General features: G+C 40.8%; 2 protein-coding genes across 5 annotated transcripts in view; one reads left to right on the forward strand and one right to left on the reverse strand.

Annotated features, from left to right (window-relative positions):
* The first annotated feature begins 904 nt into the window (after positions 1–904).
* Positions 905–14717, forward strand: XPA (XPA, DNA damage recognition and repair factor). Of its 3 annotated transcripts, none has more exons than XM_070742223.1 (7): positions 905–978; positions 3848–4017; positions 5714–5833; positions 6433–6538; positions 10213–10378; positions 12429–12546; positions 14379–14717. In XM_070742223.1, exons 2-7 carry the CDS (start codon positions 3876–3878, stop codon positions 14525–14527), a joined length of 801 nt encoding a protein of 266 aa, XP_070598324.1. In that variant the 5' UTR covers positions 905–978; positions 3848–3875; the 3' UTR covers positions 14528–14717. The 3 variants fall into 3 exon arrangements, with proteins under 3 accessions (XP_070598324.1, XP_070598325.1, XP_070598326.1); XM_070742224.1 differs by having other exon boundaries at positions 970–1093; XM_070742225.1 differs by lacking the exon at positions 905–978 and adding an exon at positions 1340–1358.
* The window catches only part of LOC139162163 (nuclear cap-binding protein subunit 1-like), a 39670-nt gene continuing 35704 nt past the window's right edge, over positions 14671–18636 (reverse strand). For both annotated transcript variants that reach the window (XM_070742220.1, XM_070742222.1), the window contains 2 exons: positions 17511–17624; positions 14671–17131 (listed from right to left, as the gene is read on the reverse strand). In XM_070742220.1, the coding sequence (XP_070598321.1) occupies positions 17018–17131; positions 17511–17624 (228 nt within the window). In that variant the 3' untranslated portion in view covers positions 14671–17017. The remainder of the gene's footprint in view (positions 17132–17510; positions 17625–18636) is intronic.

Genomic DNA, 18636 nt, shown 5'->3' on the forward strand with positions numbered 1-18636 from the left:
AAGACACGCATATGCGTCCGTGGAGCAAGTGTCTTCTACTAATACCTAAGAGATTGGCTTGGATCTTGGTTGCAACCAGTTACTCTCTTAGCACAGCTACCGATTTGCACCTGAGATCATACAACACCATACTTAATCTTTCTCATCCCTACTTTACATTTCACACTAGATAGATAATTTTACAGGGCTATTTCTTTAAAAAAGAGAGAGAGAGACAGAATATTTTTTAAAAAAAATAATTTAAATACATAATTTAAAATAATTTAAATGGTGCATAAGTGCACCAGAGTGCCCTCAGAGTGCCTTCCGTCCCCTGTCCTAATGTTTCTCTTTTACTAGTATCATGTATATAAATATTATATCTTTGCATACCACCAACACGTATGTGACAAAACAAATCAAACAGACAAATAAATAACATAAATCTTCCTGTCTCCTTGAAAAAAATCTTCCACAATTCCACACACTAGATACACAAATACTCAACATTAGGTCGCTTGATAGTGATGGTCAACAATATGGTTGACAAATTATGTCTTCTATATCAATGTTTCCCAACCTTGGCAACTTGAAGATATTTGGACTTCAACTCCCAGAATTCCCCAGCCAGCATCTTCAAGTTGCCATGGTTGGGAAACACTGTTCTATATAACAAACATGTATGTAGTGAAAGAAAATATTGGTGATAAGCAAATAACTATCTGTGCGCATGTATAGAACACCACTGAAACGGAAACTTTAAATTGTTGTTCTTTTCTTTCTGTTTTTATATGTAGAAACTTAATATTTTTTTAAAAAACCTTCCTGTCTCTATTTTAAATCTCGCGATCTACGGAAGGGTTGTCTTATCTTCATTTTTTAAGTCTACGGTCAAAAGCTCGCCATTACACTTCAGTGGGTGGGTGGGTGGATGGATGAGGGAGGCGGCCTTTACCAGCGCATGCGCACTCTGTTCAAGAAATCAACTCTATGCTACCTGTAAGTACTGTAGCCGGTCGGAGGGTCTTCTCGGATTGTCTTGCTTTTACAAAGGACTTGCGAAGGGAAGACCAAACTTACGTGGGGAAGGGAGGGCGTGAATGACGGGCGGAGGGTGAGGATGGTGGTTGTGCCGAGTGGGGACCAATTTCTGTCCCTGCTTGCATTTCTCACTCGGATTGACAGGCGGCGCGGGTTAACCTTTGCCGTGCCAGCAAGGAAAAACGACCATGACTTTGTGACGTTTGCAAACCTCGGGAGATGGATTGGGAACCAACGTTTCTGTTCTGAAGCTCATTTTATCAGTAATTCCCCCGCTCGGGAGGAGGGGATGCATCCAGTAATGGGCTGCTGCCCCCCGGGGGGGGGCAGTGGGGGTAGTAAGTTTATGCACTATTTATTGAATACTTAATAGTTTTTTTTATTGTCCTTCCTTCTCTAATACCTTAGTATGATCCTTAATCGCTTTTAAAATAGGAAATAATTAAATAGTATGTTTTTACCCAGAAACATTTTAATCATTACAGTATATAGAACTGAACTTTTATAGCAATTCAAGAAAATTGAGCTACTTGCCTAATCTATTATCATACTGAACCTTGCAGGTTCAGTACAAAACTTGACAATGTTACTGTGCTCCTCAACAAATAATGTTGTCTATCCTTTGTCCTTTTTGTGGCTATTCAAATAATGTGGCTTAAATCAACTGAAAAAGAGTCCAAGCACCTATTTGAAAACTTATCTTGGTTAGTAACCAGTGAAGGGCTACCAAAATTTTTACTACCACACTGTGGGCGTGACTTGTGCATTTTCCTTCAACATCTTTCAGTGCAAATTAGGTGCTCTGAGGTGGAGCTCCATTTTCGCTACCCCACTGCATTCCCCCCCCCCCCGGTCCGGGCAGTAGCCCACCCCTGTCAGTAACCCATTCCCCCCCAGTCACATGACCTTTAAGCCACCCCTGGTCGCATGATTGTCAAGCCACTCTCACCCAGTCAATGACCATTAAACCACACCCACAAAACAAGCCACGCCCACAGCACAGCAGTAAAAAAATTTGGCAGCCCATCACTGGATGCATCTCTGCAGTTTTCTTGGCAGTGTTGCAAAATGGATTTATTTCAGGGGGGGTCAAATTCCAATAAAACAGCCCAAGAATCATTCATCCAAGTATGAGGAAAGGAGGGAGAAGGAGCAAGATAGAAAGAGGGAAAGGAAGAGAAGAAAGTTGCATACAGAAGAAATAATATAAAACAAACCTGGAATGTGATTTACTTTATTGTATTTGAATAATGATATATGTACAGTGCTCAAAAAAAATAAAGGGAACACTTAAACAACAGAATATAACTCCAAGTAAATCAAACTTCTGTGAAATCAAACTGTCCACTTAGAAAGCAACGCTGATTGACAGTCATTTTCACCTGCTGTTGTGCACATTCAACTTTGTACAGAACCAAGTATTCAATGAGAATATTTCATTCATTCAGATCTAGGATGTGTTATTTGAGTGTTCCCTTTATTTTTTTGAGCAGTGTATATTAAGATGCATTGAAGGTATATGAAGTTATATGTTGAATGTGGAGAGAAATAAAAAACTTTGAGGAAAGGAGAAGAGATGAGTTGGAAGGGCCTTTGGAGGTCTTCTAGTCCAACCCATTGCTCAGGCAGGAAACCCTATACCGTTTCAGACAGATAGGTTTTCCAAACTCTTCTTAAAAACTCCCAGTGTTGGAACATTTGCAAGTTCCTCCATTGATTAATTATTGTAACTGTCAGGAAATTTCTCAGTTTTAAATTGCTTCTCCCCTTGATCAGTTTCCACCCATTGCTTCTTGTCCTACCCTCAGGTGCTTTGGAGAATAGCCTGACTCCTTCTTCTTTGTGGCAACCCCTGAGATATTGGAACACTACTATCATCTCTCCCCTGGTCCTTCTTTTCATTAAACTAGACATACCCAATTCTAGCAACTGTTCTTTATATGTTTTAGCCTCCACTCTCCTCGTCATCTTTTGTTGCTCTTCTCTGCACGTTTTCTATTAAATCTCACTCCATGTTTTATTATGTTTTTAGTTTCTGGGGTTTTAAATTGTTTTTTATTATTCCATGCCACCCAATTAAGGAGATGGGCAGCCTATAAGTTAACAGACGAGCAATTCAAAACCCTGACTTCATGCCAAATCGGTGCTACTCTGAAACATATCTTTTCCTTTATCCATATTTTTATATAGATTATATTCTTTTAGGTATATCTAATGCTGCCTCCTTGTCTATTTCTGTCGCCTGGGTCTACCACCTTAAATTTTCAATTTTCTTATGTTCCAGACATATTTATTGTCTCTTATACCTCTTAATTTTAGGACATATTCCTCCCTTTCTTCAATTTATAACTTTACTCATTTTTTTATTGTGGTCATTTCAAAATCCCCCAAATTTCTGATCTTTTTTCCCATTTCATATCTCTGTTTCAACTTTATTACTTTTTTTTTTAATTTTAACTCATTCTTCATATTTAAACAAATTCTAATCTTATGACTACACTTCTATCCATTGGTTAATAACATTACCAACTTCCCAATATACAATAATAAAAAAGAACCCCTAATTATCTAAAATCTCTACAACAAAAAATCCAATTTATAACTTATCTAATCTTATATAAAGACCTTTAGATGACATTAATCATCTTGACAGTACCTACAAAGTAATAAAATCAACAAAGATCCGGTCCTGTTTTCCACAGTAGTGGTGCAGCAACAAAAATGGAGAACAGCAAAACACCAAGAATGTTCAGTGTTATTTAGTAGTCCTTCAACTATTTCTCTTTTTATTTTTCGGTTGCCTGTCTACCCTATTCCTGTTTTTTAGATGAGTGATTCTGATTCTGATTCTGGCCATGGATCCAAGTGCTGTCCAAGGAGAAAAAAACAACACACTGTCCGAGACCATGAAGGCAAAGATTGAGAGGAACCGCCAGCGGGCTTTGATGCTCAGGCAAGCTAGGCTGGCGAACTGGCCCTACCCTTCTCCTGGCGAAGGTTTGCCGTATCATGTTATTGGGCCGTATATGGGGGAAACATGACAGAGCTCTTGCTAGTGTGGACACTTTATAAGGAAGTCATATGAAGAAGATGATGTAGGGAAGTTCTTAAGACTTTCCCTAATAAGTTAGGAAATTCTGGGAAACTAAACGAGTTTATTGTAAAAAGGGTTGCCACCTTCTTTTGCGATGAGTGCATAGAGAAGCTAAGATGGGATCCCATCATATTCTCTGCCTTACTAGGCCTTTCATTGATTGATTTGGTTTGATTTCATGTATATGCCGCCCATCTTTTTGTGGACTCAAGGTGGCGAACAACAATAAAATACAATAAAAAAAATTAAAACCCGTAAGAAAAAAAATCATCTCACAATCATACCACAGTCGGACAGGAGCAAGGTTTCAATGCTCAATGGTCTTCCCAGGCCTGCTGGCAAAGCCACATTTTTAGGGCCTTTCGGAAGGTCAGGAGAGTGGCAGCAGTACAAATCTCCAGGGGAAGCTGGTTCCAGAGTGCTGGAACCACCACAGAGAAGGCCCTCCTCCATGGTCCTGCCAGCCAACATTGTTTGGTTGAGGGGACCTGGAGGAGGCCGACTCTGTGAGATCTGATTGGTTGCTGGGATGTGTGAGGCAGAAGGCAGTCCCCGTAAGTAATCTGGTCCTAAGCCATATAGGGCTTTATAGGTAATAACCAACACTTTGAATTTTGTTCGGAGATCGGCTAGAAGCCAGTGCAACCCGTAGAGTTTTGGAGTAATATTGGCCTATCTAGGTACACCCATAACTGCTCGCCCGTCTGCATTCTGGACTAACTGAAGTCTCTGAATGCTCTTCAAAAGTAGCCCCATGTAGAGCACATTGCAGTAATCGAGCCTCCAGGTGATGAGGGCAGTAGTGACTGTGAGTAGAGACTCCCTATCCAAATAGGGCTAGAACTGGCGCACAAGACAAACTTATGTGAATGCCCCCCTAGCCACAGCCGAGAGGTGCTGTTCTAGCCTCAGCTATGGATCTAGGAAGACTCCCAGGTTGTGGACCCTCTCTGAGAGAGGGTCAACGTTCCTCCCCCCCAGGGTAATGGATGGACAGATGGAATTGTCCTTGGGGGGGCAGAGCCTGCAGCCACTTCATCTTGTCAGGGTTGAGCTTGAGCCTGTTGATGCCCATCCAGACCTTCACAGCCTCCAGGCACTGGCAGATCCCTTCTTTTATATGTTTCCACCTCGTGGCAATTGGACTTGTGTTCACTGCCTGCACTCATGCAAAATAATAAGGAAGAATGTTTGTGGAACAGACTACAGTGAAGGATATTTTATTCAAATCTGAAGAAAAAATGTGCACTGACATTATTGTCTTAATGCAGTACCAATAATGCAATATCATTGTGTAGTATCTGGGCCAACCCAGCCACTTGTGCTTCATTCAATGAAGTGTAATTAAATAAACAGTGGCTTAGTAAACATATGGACTCACTGATATCTTCCCAGTTTGTTTTATAAATTAGATCTGTTGCATCACAGTTTGAGGGGGATATGAGATGTGTAAATGTATATTACACTGTGGTCTAAAAGTGTTGGAAGTCTCTTCAGTGACTGAAAGTAGTTTCTATTATGAATATTATGGAATCATTTCAAAACAAAGTCATTTTATTTGTACAGCTGCACAATTAAATTGTTACTTTATCTTTCCAGGCAGTTCAAAAGTTAAAGCACCTTCAAAGACAATAGATACAGGCGGAGGGTTTTTTCTGGAGGAGGAAGAGGAAGAAACGACAAATAGACACCAAACTGAGAAAATTGTGCATCCCCCTGGTAATTTGTGTTTTATTTTGATAAGTGCCTAAATAAGGTATAGGAAATGTTATTATTTATTAGTCCTCGGAGAGGGGCGGCGGCATACAATAGATAGATAGATAGATAGATAGATAGATAGATAGATAGATAGATAGATAGATAGATAGATAAATAAATAAATAGTATCATAAAACCATCAACAGCACAGCTTGCCTAATCTGGAAAAGCAAGTTAATTAGAACTTATTATTATTATTAATAATAATAATAATAATAATAATAATAATTTATTAGATTTGTATGCCGCCCCTCTCCAGAGACTTGGAGCGGCTCACAACAGTGATAAACAATGTAACAAATCCAATACTTAAAAAAGACATCTAAAAACCCATATCATTAAAATAATCATACAATTCAGTCATACCATACATAAAACATATTAGCCAGGGGATACCTCAATTACCCCATGCCAAAACACAATGAAATATAATTTCCAAGATTCCAAAGCTTTTTTGTGTGTGTTTCTTTTTTGTGTTTCTTTATATTGTTACTTTACTATTTTGGATAAATTTAAGAGTCTGAATTGTTATCAGTGTGCTTCTGTTTTTATTTTAATAGGTCCAGTATTAGAATTTGATTATCTGATCTGTGAAGAATGTGAGAAGGAATTCATGGACTCATATCTCATGAACAATTTTGACCTGGCAACATGTGATAATTGCAGGTATGACAATTTTGTTTTTGTACTTTCAAGTCAGTTCTGACTTACGACAACTGTGGATTAAGAATAACTAAATAATTGGATTTAAGGTTTAACAAATGGTTTTGTTTTGTTTGCATTGCAAAAATTTCTAGGTCGGTGTAAAAAATAAATATTATAAACTTAATTCAAGCCCAGAGTCATTTGGAGTTGGGCAGCATAAAATCAAATCAATCAATTAAAAAATACAATGATTTTTAAAACAAGTGTATTTTTGGATAATCAAAAAGGAATAATCAAAAATATTTTAAAATGTTTACCAGCCCCCTAAATGTTGGTAATATGCATTATATGCAAATGAATAATTTGAAAACCATACATTTTAACAGAAACTGAATGTATAAACCTATATCTCCTTTTGCAAGGATATATTTAATTGAACACAATGATATTTATTTTATAATTGTCATGGTCAGACCATTTTCTACTACGGCTTGACTTCCTGGCTCCAATCCTCCCCCGCAGGGAGGCGGAACCAATGAAGATGTTCCGCCCCAGACGCCTGATGGACCCAGCGGGCTTTCAAACGGCGCTTGGGGTTATTCCAGAGGCACTCGTCCACAGTTCGGCGGAGTCTCTCGCGGAGGCCTGGAACAGGGCTGCGGCGGGGGCTCTTGACCGGATTGCGCCTTTGCGACCTCTCCGTGACGCTAGACCCCGTAGAGCCCCATGGTTCAACGAGGAGCTCCGGGAGTTGAAACGCCAAAAGAGACGTCTAGAGAAGCGATGGAGGAAGAGTAGGTCTGAATCCGACCGAACACTTGTAAGAGCTTTTATTAAGACTTACAAAGTGGCGCTCAAGGCGGCAAGATGCGCGTATCATGCCGCCTTGATTGCATCAGCGGAATCCTGCCCGGCCGCTCTGTTTAGGGTGACCCGCTCCCTTCTTAACCAGGGGGGAGTTGGGGAGCCCTTACAGAGTAGTGCCGAGGATTTTAACAAGTTTTTCGCTGATAAAGTCGCTCGGATCCGGGCCGACCTCGACTCCAATTGTAAAACAGAGTCGACTGACAACGAGTCAGTCGAGGTGACTGGGGCCCGTACTTGGAAGAGTTTGATCTGGTGACACCTGATGAAGTGGACAAGGCCATTGGAGCTGTGAGTTCCGCCACCTGTTTACTGGATCCGTGTCCCTCCTGGCTGGTTTCGGCCAGCAGGGAGGTGACGCGGAGATTACCAACGCTTCCTTGGGGAGGGGAGTTTTTCCATCACTCTATAAAGAAGCGCTCGTGCGCCCCCTCCTCAAGAAGCCCTCCCTGGACCCAGCTGTGCTTAACAACTATCGTCCAGTCTCCAACCTTCCCTTTATGGGGAAGGTTGTCGAGAAGGTGGTGGCGCTCCAGCTCCAGCGGTCCTTGGAAGAAGCCGATTATCTAGGTCCCCAGCAGTCGGGTTTCAGGCCCGGTTACAGCACGGAAACCGCTTTGGTCGCATTAATGGATGATCTCTGGCGGGCCCGGGACAGGGGTTTATCCTCTGTCCTGGTGCTCCTTGACCTCTCAGCGGCTTTCGATACCATCGACCATGGTATCCTTCTGCACCGGCTGGAGGGGTTGGGGGTGGGAGGCACTGTTCTTCAGTGGTTCTCCCCCTACCTCTCTGGCCGGTCGCAGTCGGTGTTAGTGGGGGGTCAGAGGTCGACTCCTAGGTCTCTCCCTTGTGGGGTGCCTGAGGGGTCGGTCCTCTCCCCCCTGCTATTCAACATCTACATGAAACCGCTGGGCGAGATCATCCAAGGACATGGGGTGAGGTATCATCAATATGCGGATGATACCCAGCTTTACATCTCCACCCCATGCCCAGTCAACGAAGCGGTGGAAGTGATGTGCCGGTGCCTGGAGGCTGTTGGGGCCTGGATGGGTGTCAACAGACTCAAGCTCAACCCGGATAAGACGGAGTGGCTGCGGGTTTTGCCTCCCAAGGACAATCCCATCTGTCCGTCCATTACCCTGGGGGGGGGGAATTATTGACCCCCTCAGAGAGGGTCCGCAACTTGGACGTCCTCCTCGATCCACAGCTCACATTAGAAAAACATCTCTCAGCTGTGGCGAGGGGGGCGTTTGCCCAGGTTCGCCTGGTGCACCAGTTGCGGCCCTATCTGGACCGGGACTCATTACTCACAGTCACTCATGCCCTCATCACCTCGAGGTTCGACTACTGTAATGCTCTCTACATGGGGCTACCTTTGAAAAGTGTTCGGAAACTTCAGATCGTGCAGAATGCAGCTGCGAGAGCAGTCATGCGCTTACCTAGGTATGCCCATGTTTCACCATCACTCCGCAGTCTGCATTGGTTGCCGATCAGTTTCCGGTCACAATTCAAAGTGTTGGTTATGACCTTTAAAGCCCTTCATGGCATTGGACCAGAATATCTCCGAGACCGCCTCCTGCCGCACGAATCCCAGCGACCGATCAGGTCCCACGGAGTGGGCCTTCTCCGGGTCCTGTCAACTAAACAATGTCGGTTGGCGGGCCCCAGGGGAAGAGCCTTCTCTGTGGCGGCACCGGCCCTCTGGAACCAACTCCCCCCGGAGATTAGAACTGCCCCTACTCTTCCTGCCTTCCGTAAACTCCTTAAAACCCACCTTTGCCGTCAGGCATGGGGGAACTGAAATATCTTCCCCTGGGCATGTTTAATTTATATATGGTATGCTTGTGTGTATGTCTGTTAGTATATGGGGTCTTTTAAATCTTTTAATTTTAAATTTGTTAGATTATTTATGATTTGTTTCCACGTGTTGTGAGCCGCCCCGAGTCTTCGGAGAGGGGCGGCATACAAATCTAAGTAATAAATAAAATAAATAAATAAAATAAAGGTGCACTTAGAAAAAGACTAAAAGGCCGAAATCTCAAATGCACTTATGGATTACATTATACATATTACATATAATGTAATTTCTAAGTGTATTTGAAATTTAGTATATTGTGCATAGTGTTGTCTTTATACTTCATTGTGGACATGTTTCCAAAGTACAGATATATATAGAAGCTTGAGCATAATCAAAACAGATTTTAGCATGTAATAATTCTGTTGGTTTCTGTATTTTTCTGTAGGAGTAATTTAAATTTTGCCCCTAATTAAATGGCATTTATACATGCACATTTAATATTCCATTTTAAACTCCATGCACATTTAATATTCCATTTTAAATTTGTGCTTATTTCTATCAAGTGGAATGCTTAAAGATAAAATTCAGGTTATATTGTGGTTGCATTGATACTTAGCATACTACTTAGATACTATGCCTAAAATGATTTGCATATAGTGTTTGATCTCACACTAGTATACTTTTTAATGTTCATTCAATGCACCCCTTTTTATAGGCTTCCACACCAGCTTGAAAACAGTTGTGATTTAAGAGTTGATTTAAATATTCTATTCTTTAAAGTTCTTTTTTCTTCAGGTTTATGTGGAAGTAGGGGGAAATGTGTTTTTATAAAGTTTGAAGCTTTTCTCCAAATCAGTTTCAAGCTTTTTTTTTCTTTTGCATAGACCAACTTGATATTCAGTGTGCCTATCTTATAATATGTGCCACTGAACATAAAAATGCAAAGTTAAGAATTAGTTTAAGTGCAACATATTTGATATATGAAAATACATAGCATGCATGTTCAGGTTGAATTGGGTTCTCATTTCAGAGATGTGGAAAACAAACACAAACTCTTAACAAGGACTGAAGCAAAGCAAGAGTATCTTCTCAAAGACTGTGATTTAGACAAGAGAGAGCCAGTGCTTAGATTCATTCTGAAGAAAAATCCCCATAATCCACACTGGGGTGATATGAAACTTTATTTAAAACTACAGGTAATTGAATCTTCTCCTCTTAATATTTTTCTTCCAAAGATATGACTTCTTTGCATTCTATCAACATTTCACTTTTTCTCATGGTCAATGTTTAACTCTCCGATTCAGCTGTCTCAATTTTTATCGGTGGTGGTGGTAAATTTTGTGGGGGCTGAATTATATCAGAAGGGGCCTTTCTACAGAGAAAAGCTTTTTGATTCAGTGTAGTTTTCTATCAAAAAGGAAGGGAAGGGAAAAGGGGAGAGGAAAGGAGAGGGAAGGGAAGGGGAGGCTCTTTTGTAACCTGCAAAATCTGTTCTAAAAATTTAGGGAGCCCTTTGGAACAGTGTAGCAAATGATGACAGTTGAGAGACATATTACAGACAATCCTCTGTAAATACTTATTTACCATTAAACTACCAGTATAGTTTAATATATAGTAGGAGCTAGGGATTTATTTACTATGCCCCAAATCTAATAAATTATTATTATTATTTCCTTAAAAAAACCACCTTCAGTCTCTGTGGATCTAATCTTGTGGCTCCTTCCAGATACTTTCCAAATCTGTTGCACAATTGCCATGCTGTTTCTCACAAGCCTTGATTTCTATTGTAGTATTGTCAGGAGGAGTAACTTGGACGCTGCTTCTTTGTATGAATTGCTACTCTTCCATGAAAAGAATGGCTTCTTAAATAAAACAACCCTTTCCCCAAAGATCCTGAACGAAAATCGTACTAAGTGAAGATAGCACTAGATTCTTTACAAAAGACAGTATCTGTTGTACAACAGCCAGCACGAAGATGGGGCAGGGACATTACTTTATGTTCTGCCGGCATGTTTCAACCGCCCATAATTACAGGGTAATTAGTCCAGGAAGACACACACCACACGATAAAAGGAAAACCCAAAAGTTTTTATAAACAGAAAAACAGAAATAGTTCCCTTTTTAAATGTCAAAGGGACTTTCTGGTACACACAAGGCACAGGTTAAATGCAATCCAATTGCTCACCCAATAACTGGGAAATTGAGTCCAATTCTAAAGTCCAGAGAGTCCACACACACAATCCTGAACAGCAAAAAAACATGATCTTGACGAAACAATGAATCAGATAAACTGCCACAAGGCCGAACCAGCACCCTGTTCTTTGTATCTGTAGCACTAATTACAGCAGCCCCATCCAACCACAGGTGGCCTCATTTTCTCTTGTAATACTTCAGTTGTTGTCTCCTATGCATCACTCTACGCATGCGTGGATGTGTCATACATTCTTGTTCAGAATCCAGGGATGATACAGATGATTGATCTCCTCCTGGGCTGTCTGCCAAACTCCCCTCTTCCCTGTCACTCACGCTTCCTTGGTCAGAGGAGACAGATTCTACTGGAAGCAAAACAGGCCTGCGGCATGTGGATGTCTCCCCCACATCCACCTCCTCATTGCAGGAGCTGGGCCAGAGCTAACCACAACACTTTATATAAGGTTAGACCTGGAAAATCTTGCTTTCCAGAGGCCACATACAGAAAACTCTGTTGCCAGTTAATTTCCCCAGGCTTTTGTAACCTAGATACAGTAGCCCTAGCTCAGTGATGGTGAACCTTTTTTCCCTTGGGTGCCAAAAGTATGTATGTATGCATTGTTGTGCATATGTGAGTGCCAACACACATAATTCAAGGCCTGGAGAGACAAAAAAATGGCCTCTCCTGCCCTCTGGAGGCCAGAAATAGTCTGTTTCCCAACTTCTGGTAGGTCCGCTAGGCCCATTTTCCACCCTCCTCAGGCTCCAGAGGCTTCCCTGGAGTCTGGGGAGCAAAAACACCCTCCCCCATTTCCCAGAGGCCCTCTAGAAGCTGAAGACGCCCTCCCAGAGCCATCGTGCAAGCCAAAAATCAGCTGGCTGGTGTGCACATACATGCTGGAGCTGAGCTAGGGCAATGGCTGGTGTGCCGGCAGATATGGCTCCGTGTGCCACCTGTACCACGCGTGCCATAGGTTCGCCATCACTGCCCTAGCTGATCTAACAATTTGTTTCCAGTCCCTTAAATTTTACTCAAATGATGCTTGGCATTTACAGGTAATTAAACGTTCCCTTGAAGTTTGGGGTAGTGAGGAAGCATTAGAAGAAGCTAAAGAAAACCGCCAAGATAACAGAGAGAAGATGAAACAGAAAAAGTTTGATAAAAAAGTTAAAGGTAAGTTACGAGTAGTAGTTGAGTGATACCAGTAAACCTCCCGGTCCCTCTGCTTTTAAGATTGAAGGACAATTAGTCTGCACAAATTAGCTTTATTCTTTAAAAAAAAAACCTTGGATTCCACTTAGACCCAGTATATTTGACTAAAAAGTAAAAATGGTGAGTTGATAACAACTGTTTGTAGTGCAGCTTTTTTAAGTGCCTTCAAGTTGGCTCATACATTTTAGAAGTGGTTCGCCATCATTGTTTCCCTTGGCTGAATGAGAGGGACTTAGCTGACTTTGTGCCTAATCCAAACTAGAAATCAGTTCTCTTATTAGTGCTTTCCTTTCAAAAAAGAAAAGGAAAGCTAAGATGTGGTGGGGGGAGGGGAGGAAGGATGGCAGAACTCTCAGGTAAATTGCAATTCTGCAAGTGGCCAACCCCGACTGATAGCCGGCTTTATTGCACTCATCATACTCTTGGTGGCTGAGGCAGCGGTGGGATTCAATAGGTTCTGACCAGTTCTGTTCAACCGGTAGCGGAAATTTCAAAGCAATGGAAACTGCAGTTTAATGTTTCCAAATGTCAAATAATGCACTTGGGGAAAAGGGATCCTCAATCTGAGTATTGTACTGGCAGTTCTGTGTTAGCAAAAACTTCAGAAGAGAAGGATTTAGGGGTAGTGATTTCTGACAGTCTCAAAATGGGTGAACAGTACTGTTAGGAAAAGCAAGTAGAATGCTTGGCTGCATAGCTAGAGGTATAACAAGCAGGAAGAGGGAAATTATGATCCTGCTATATAGAATGCTGGTGAGACCACATTTGGAATACTATGTTCAGTTCTGGAGACCTCACCTACAAAAAGATATTGACAAAATTAAACGGGTCCAAAGACGGGCTACAAGAATGGTGGAAGGTCTTAAGCATAAAACGTATCAGGAAAGACTTAATGAACTCAATCTGTATAGTCTGGAGGACAGAAGGAAAAGGGGGGACATGATCGAAACATTTAAATATGTTAAAGGGTTAAATAAGGTCCAGGAGGGAAGTGTTTTTAATAGGATAGTGAACACAAGAACAAGGGGACACAACCTGAAGTTAGTTGGGGGAAAGATCAAAAGCAACATGAGAAAATATTATTTTACTGAAAGAGTAGTAGATCCTTGGAACAAACTTCCAGCAGACGTGGTTGATAAATCCACAGTAACTGGATTTAAACATGCCTGGGATAAACATATATCCATCCTAAGATAAAATACAGAAAATAGTATAAGGGCAGACTAGATGGATCATGAGGTCTTTTTCTGCCATCAGTCTTCTATGTTTCTATGTTTTCTATGTACAGAGAACCGATAAATGCCACCTCTGACTGACCCCGCCCCCATTTATTCTCTGCCTCCCGAGTCGCAGCTGATCAAGAGGAAATGGGGATTTTACAATAACCTTCTCCTGGGTGGGTGGGGAGGGTTAGGGAGATTCTACCGTATCCTTCCCCTACCACGCCTACCAAGCCACACCCACCCACCAAGCCATGCCCTCAAAAGCAGTAGTAAAAAAAAATTGAATTCCACCACTGGGCTGATGCTCCACTGGCTGAAAGATTAGGAGCTTAATCTATGAAATGCAGGGAAAGAGTTACATTATTTTCTTGTCTGATTTTTATGATCACCATTTTCTAATGCACTTCAAAATTCATTCTAGATTCATTTGAATTCCATTTGCACATTCACTTTCAAAAACAGAACATTAATGAAGACATTAGGCTTTAGACTCTCATATAGACTGTCCTCAGGGTAATTGATTTTATTTGTGTGTCTATTTTAATGATTGCACTCTTTCTATTGTTTTAGAATTACGGCGAGCTGTAAGAAGTAGCTTATGGAAAAAAGACACAAGTATCCATCAACATGAGTATGGCGCTGAAGAAATGATAGGCGACGATACATACAGAAAGATCTGCAGCACCTGTGGTCATGAATTAACCTATGAAAAGATGTAGTATGGCTAGGATTTACATTCAATGCATTTTTGTATTCAAGTGTTTATGTAATGGATCACATTCCTTGTGTCCTATTTTGCATACCCTAACCGTTATCCAGAAATAATTGAAAATCTGGTAGAAAAGAGGCATAATAATCATCCTTTTATAAAAAACGTTACATTTATTGAATAATAAAAATATTTAACTGTATAATACTTACACAGTTAAATGCTTATCTGTATCACTGCATGCACTCTTAACATTTTTCATATCTATCTACAGTAGCTTGTGGCTTAAAAAAAACCACTTTCCAATTTTGAAGGTCATACACATATACATTATAGAATTTAGAGAAAAGGGAACACACCCTTGCACTTGGTTCTTGCAACTTTATCCCTGTGGAGATAGTGGCTGCATCAGAGAACATAATATACCCAAGAGTGGTTTGTGTAGCTTTGATTTAGTGTTATTTCAACATAGCCACAGATCTATAATCCCAAAACTTCAGATTGAACTATGGATTGCCATGGAGAATGCTACTGGGAGGGTTGAAGATTTGCTAAAAATGTACAGCTGACCACGTAGAGCCCAGTAGAGTAGAGTAGAATTTTATTGGCCAAATATGATTGGACACACAAGGAATTTGTCTTGGTGCACATGCTCTCAGTGTACAAGAATGAAAGAAAGAAAAAGAGAGAGAGGGAGAGATAAAGAAAAAGAAAGGAAAGAAAGAGAGAAAGAAAGAGAGGGAGAGATAAAGAAAGAAAAATAAAGGAAAGAAAGAGAAAGAAAGAAAGAAAGAAAGAAAGAGGAAGGAAGGAAAAGAAAAGGCTAGAGCAGTATGTAATCTTTCTACCTAGTTCTTCTCAAAAGAACACATATTTTGAGAGGAAACATCTGGGCCTTGCGTATGTTGTTAAATGAGTAGACTTAGCAGTCTATGAACTTTTTTCATTAACTGGCTAGATGACATTAGCTATTCATTTTGCTGTTTTGCCTAGTAACGATAAATGGGAATACTAAGAGCCCAACAATTTATTGCCGAGCTATATATATTTTCTACTATTAAGAATAAGCCCTTGAGTAACACTCAAGTCTTACTCGCAAAATGTTTATAACCATATTGGCAAAGCCAGCCTTGATCTAATGACTTGGCTTATCAAATTTATGAGTAAACACAAGTAAACGAAAAGAAGCATAACAGCCCTGGTTGTCTTCTTGGTCTAGGCCATTGATGGCGAACCTTTTTTTCCTTGAGTGGCAAAAGAGCATGGGTGCATGTGTGAATGCCCACATCCATAATTCAATGCTGAGGAGGGCAAAAACCGCTTTCCCTGCCCCCTGCAGGCCTTCTGGAGGCCAGAAACAACTTCTGGTGGGCCCAGTAGGCTCCTGTTTCACCCTCCCCAGGCTCCAAAAGCTTCCCTGGAGCCAAGGGAGGGTAAAAATGCACTCACCCATCTCCTCCGGAGGCTCTCTGGAAACCAAAAATGCCCTTCCAGAGCCTCTGTGCAAGCCAAAAATCAGCTGGCTGACACACATATGCAACTTGGAGCTGAGATAGGGCAACGGTTCGCCTGCCAGCAAATATGGGTCCGCGTGCCACCTGTGCCACCCGTGCCATAGGTTCGCCATCAATGGTCTAGGCCAGGGATAGGCAAAGTTGGCTCTTCTATGGCATGTGGACTTCAACTCCCAGAATTCCTAAACTAGCATGACTGGGTCAGGAATTCTGGGAGTTGAAGTCCACAAGTCATAGAAGAGTCAACTTTGCCTACCCCTGGTGTAAGCCGATAAAACAAAAGTATGCTTTCTCCACAGAAATCAGACAATCTTGAGCTAGGGAAGGTAGATCAGGCTAGTTGATAGCTTTTGTTAAATCCCTTCATGCAACCTATATCTGCTTTACAAATGAGCAGCACAGATAGTTCCTTCAGTAATTAGGTTTGTGATTCAAAATAGGCACATTAGACCAATGTAAAAAAAAAAAGTTATAATTTCAATTATGTTTCACACAACCATGATAATTCATTTTGATAGAAACTCTACCCAAAAGTTCTTTGCAGACTTGGCCATTTAAACATTCATATATTTGAGGTTTCTTATGGAACTTTGAGCATTACCACCAGAAAGGCCATCCTCAGACACATTTGTATGTTTTGAGACTTGATTCACATTATTATGGAACCCGTTGCATGGTATGCAAGAGGTAAACAAAGAGCCACATCTATTTATTGTCTTCTATTTTTAACTTTTATACCAACAACAGGAGTGCACAAAAGGGAGGCTATGGCAGAGTCAAAATTCATTTCAAATTTAGAAATCCGCACATCATTCCATCCAAAAACATTCTGGAATTATAACTAGCATAAGGCCCCTACTGCTGAAAATTTGAGCATTGTGTAACTTATCTAGCACAGCACACTTTCAAATGATTATTATTTTCTTTCCCATCAAAGTCTTAGGTTTAGCAAGATGAAATTAAGTCTTGTAGGGGAAAAAAGTTATTCAGGCCTGGAGTGCACAGAATTGCTGAAATATAGCCAGTATGTGATGATCCAATTCTGCTGTAAATAGAAGGTTCTCCAAAGTCACCATATACTGTTGGATGATCTGATGATGCTACAGGCACAAAAAAAGCATTTGGGTTACGCTTGGAAATGATGATAAATAAGCCATCTTTTAAGAATTGCACAATGTATTTAACATATTCATCTCAGACAGGTATTCACTGGCTTCTTCTCTGTATCTGTGTGTAGCAAATTAAGTCTGCAAATGATTTAACACAATGCATACACCTTTACTAAGAAATTAACCAAAATAATATAGCTAAAACCCAAGCTCAATTTGGTTCAATCATGAACAAAAACATTACAACATGACAATTTCAGGCTTTTAAATCAAGCTGCTATGGAGAAATTGCAAATCAACGGGGCAAAGATTATTTCCAGATAATCTCACTTTCAATAACCACGTGCATCCTGACGTGGATAAGACGTACCTGTAAGAAGATTTGCTGCAGCCTCTCTATACAGTTCTTGTACCAAGGTGTAACTACATCAATCCCTCCTGCTTCACTTCGTGCTAAATGCTCTGTGAGGATCATAATGAAACGCTGGAAGGAATAAACAAGGTGAAATCATTGGCTTTGCATTCATGGGCAAGTTTTCTTTGGAGTAGAGGGTTAAAAACATGTCTGAATTAAGTAGGGAATAGTTTAGTACAGAATGACAGCAAACATGGATTCAGTACAGATGGCTCTCAACTTAAACAGCCACAATTAAGCCAAACATTTATTTAAGTGAATTTTGCCCCATTTTATGACCTTTCTTGCCATAGTTGTAATGTGAATCACTGCAGCTTTTTAAGTTGATTGATTGATTGGATTTGTATGCCACCCCTCTCCGAGGACTCGGGGCAGCTCACAACATATCAAAACAATATTTATTTATTAGATTTATTTATTATATACATATCTAAAATATCCAATTAATGTAATGAAAAAACTTTAAAATTATTATATACATATCTAAAATATCCAATTAATGTAATGAAAAAACTTTAAAAACTCTAATAACATTTAAAATCATTCCCATTCATACAGCAAGACATACCACACTCGTCAGCAAGGGGGCTAGGATCTAATCACCCCAAAACTGGCGGCAGAGATGAGTCTTAAGACCCTTTGTTGTTGTAAGCCACTCCGAGTCCTCGGAGAGGGGCGGCATACAAATCTAAATAATAATAATAAAATAATAATATAATAATAATAATAATAATCATCATCATCATCTTGCGGAAGGTGAGGAGGGTGGGGGCAGTGCGAATCTCTGGGAGGAGCTGATTCCAGAGGGCCGGGGCCCCCACAGAGAAGGCTCTTCCTCTAGGTCCCACCAAACAACATTGTTTAATTGACGGGACCTAGAGAAGGCCGACTCCGTGGGACCTAACCCTAACCAGTCGGTGGGACTCATGCGATAGAAGGTGGTAATTTGGTCCGATGCCATGTAGGGCTTTATAGGTCATTACCAACACTTTGAATGGTGTCCGGAAATCAATCAGTAGCCAATGCAGTCCTAATAACACGGTTGTTAAATGAATCTGGCTTCCCTATTGACTTTGCTTGT

Source organism: Erythrolamprus reginae, chromosome 2, assembly GCF_031021105.1.
Source record: "Erythrolamprus reginae isolate rEryReg1 chromosome 2, rEryReg1.hap1, whole genome shotgun sequence".
Taxonomy (NCBI): Eukaryota; Metazoa; Chordata; class Lepidosauria; order Squamata; family Dipsadidae; genus Erythrolamprus; species Erythrolamprus reginae.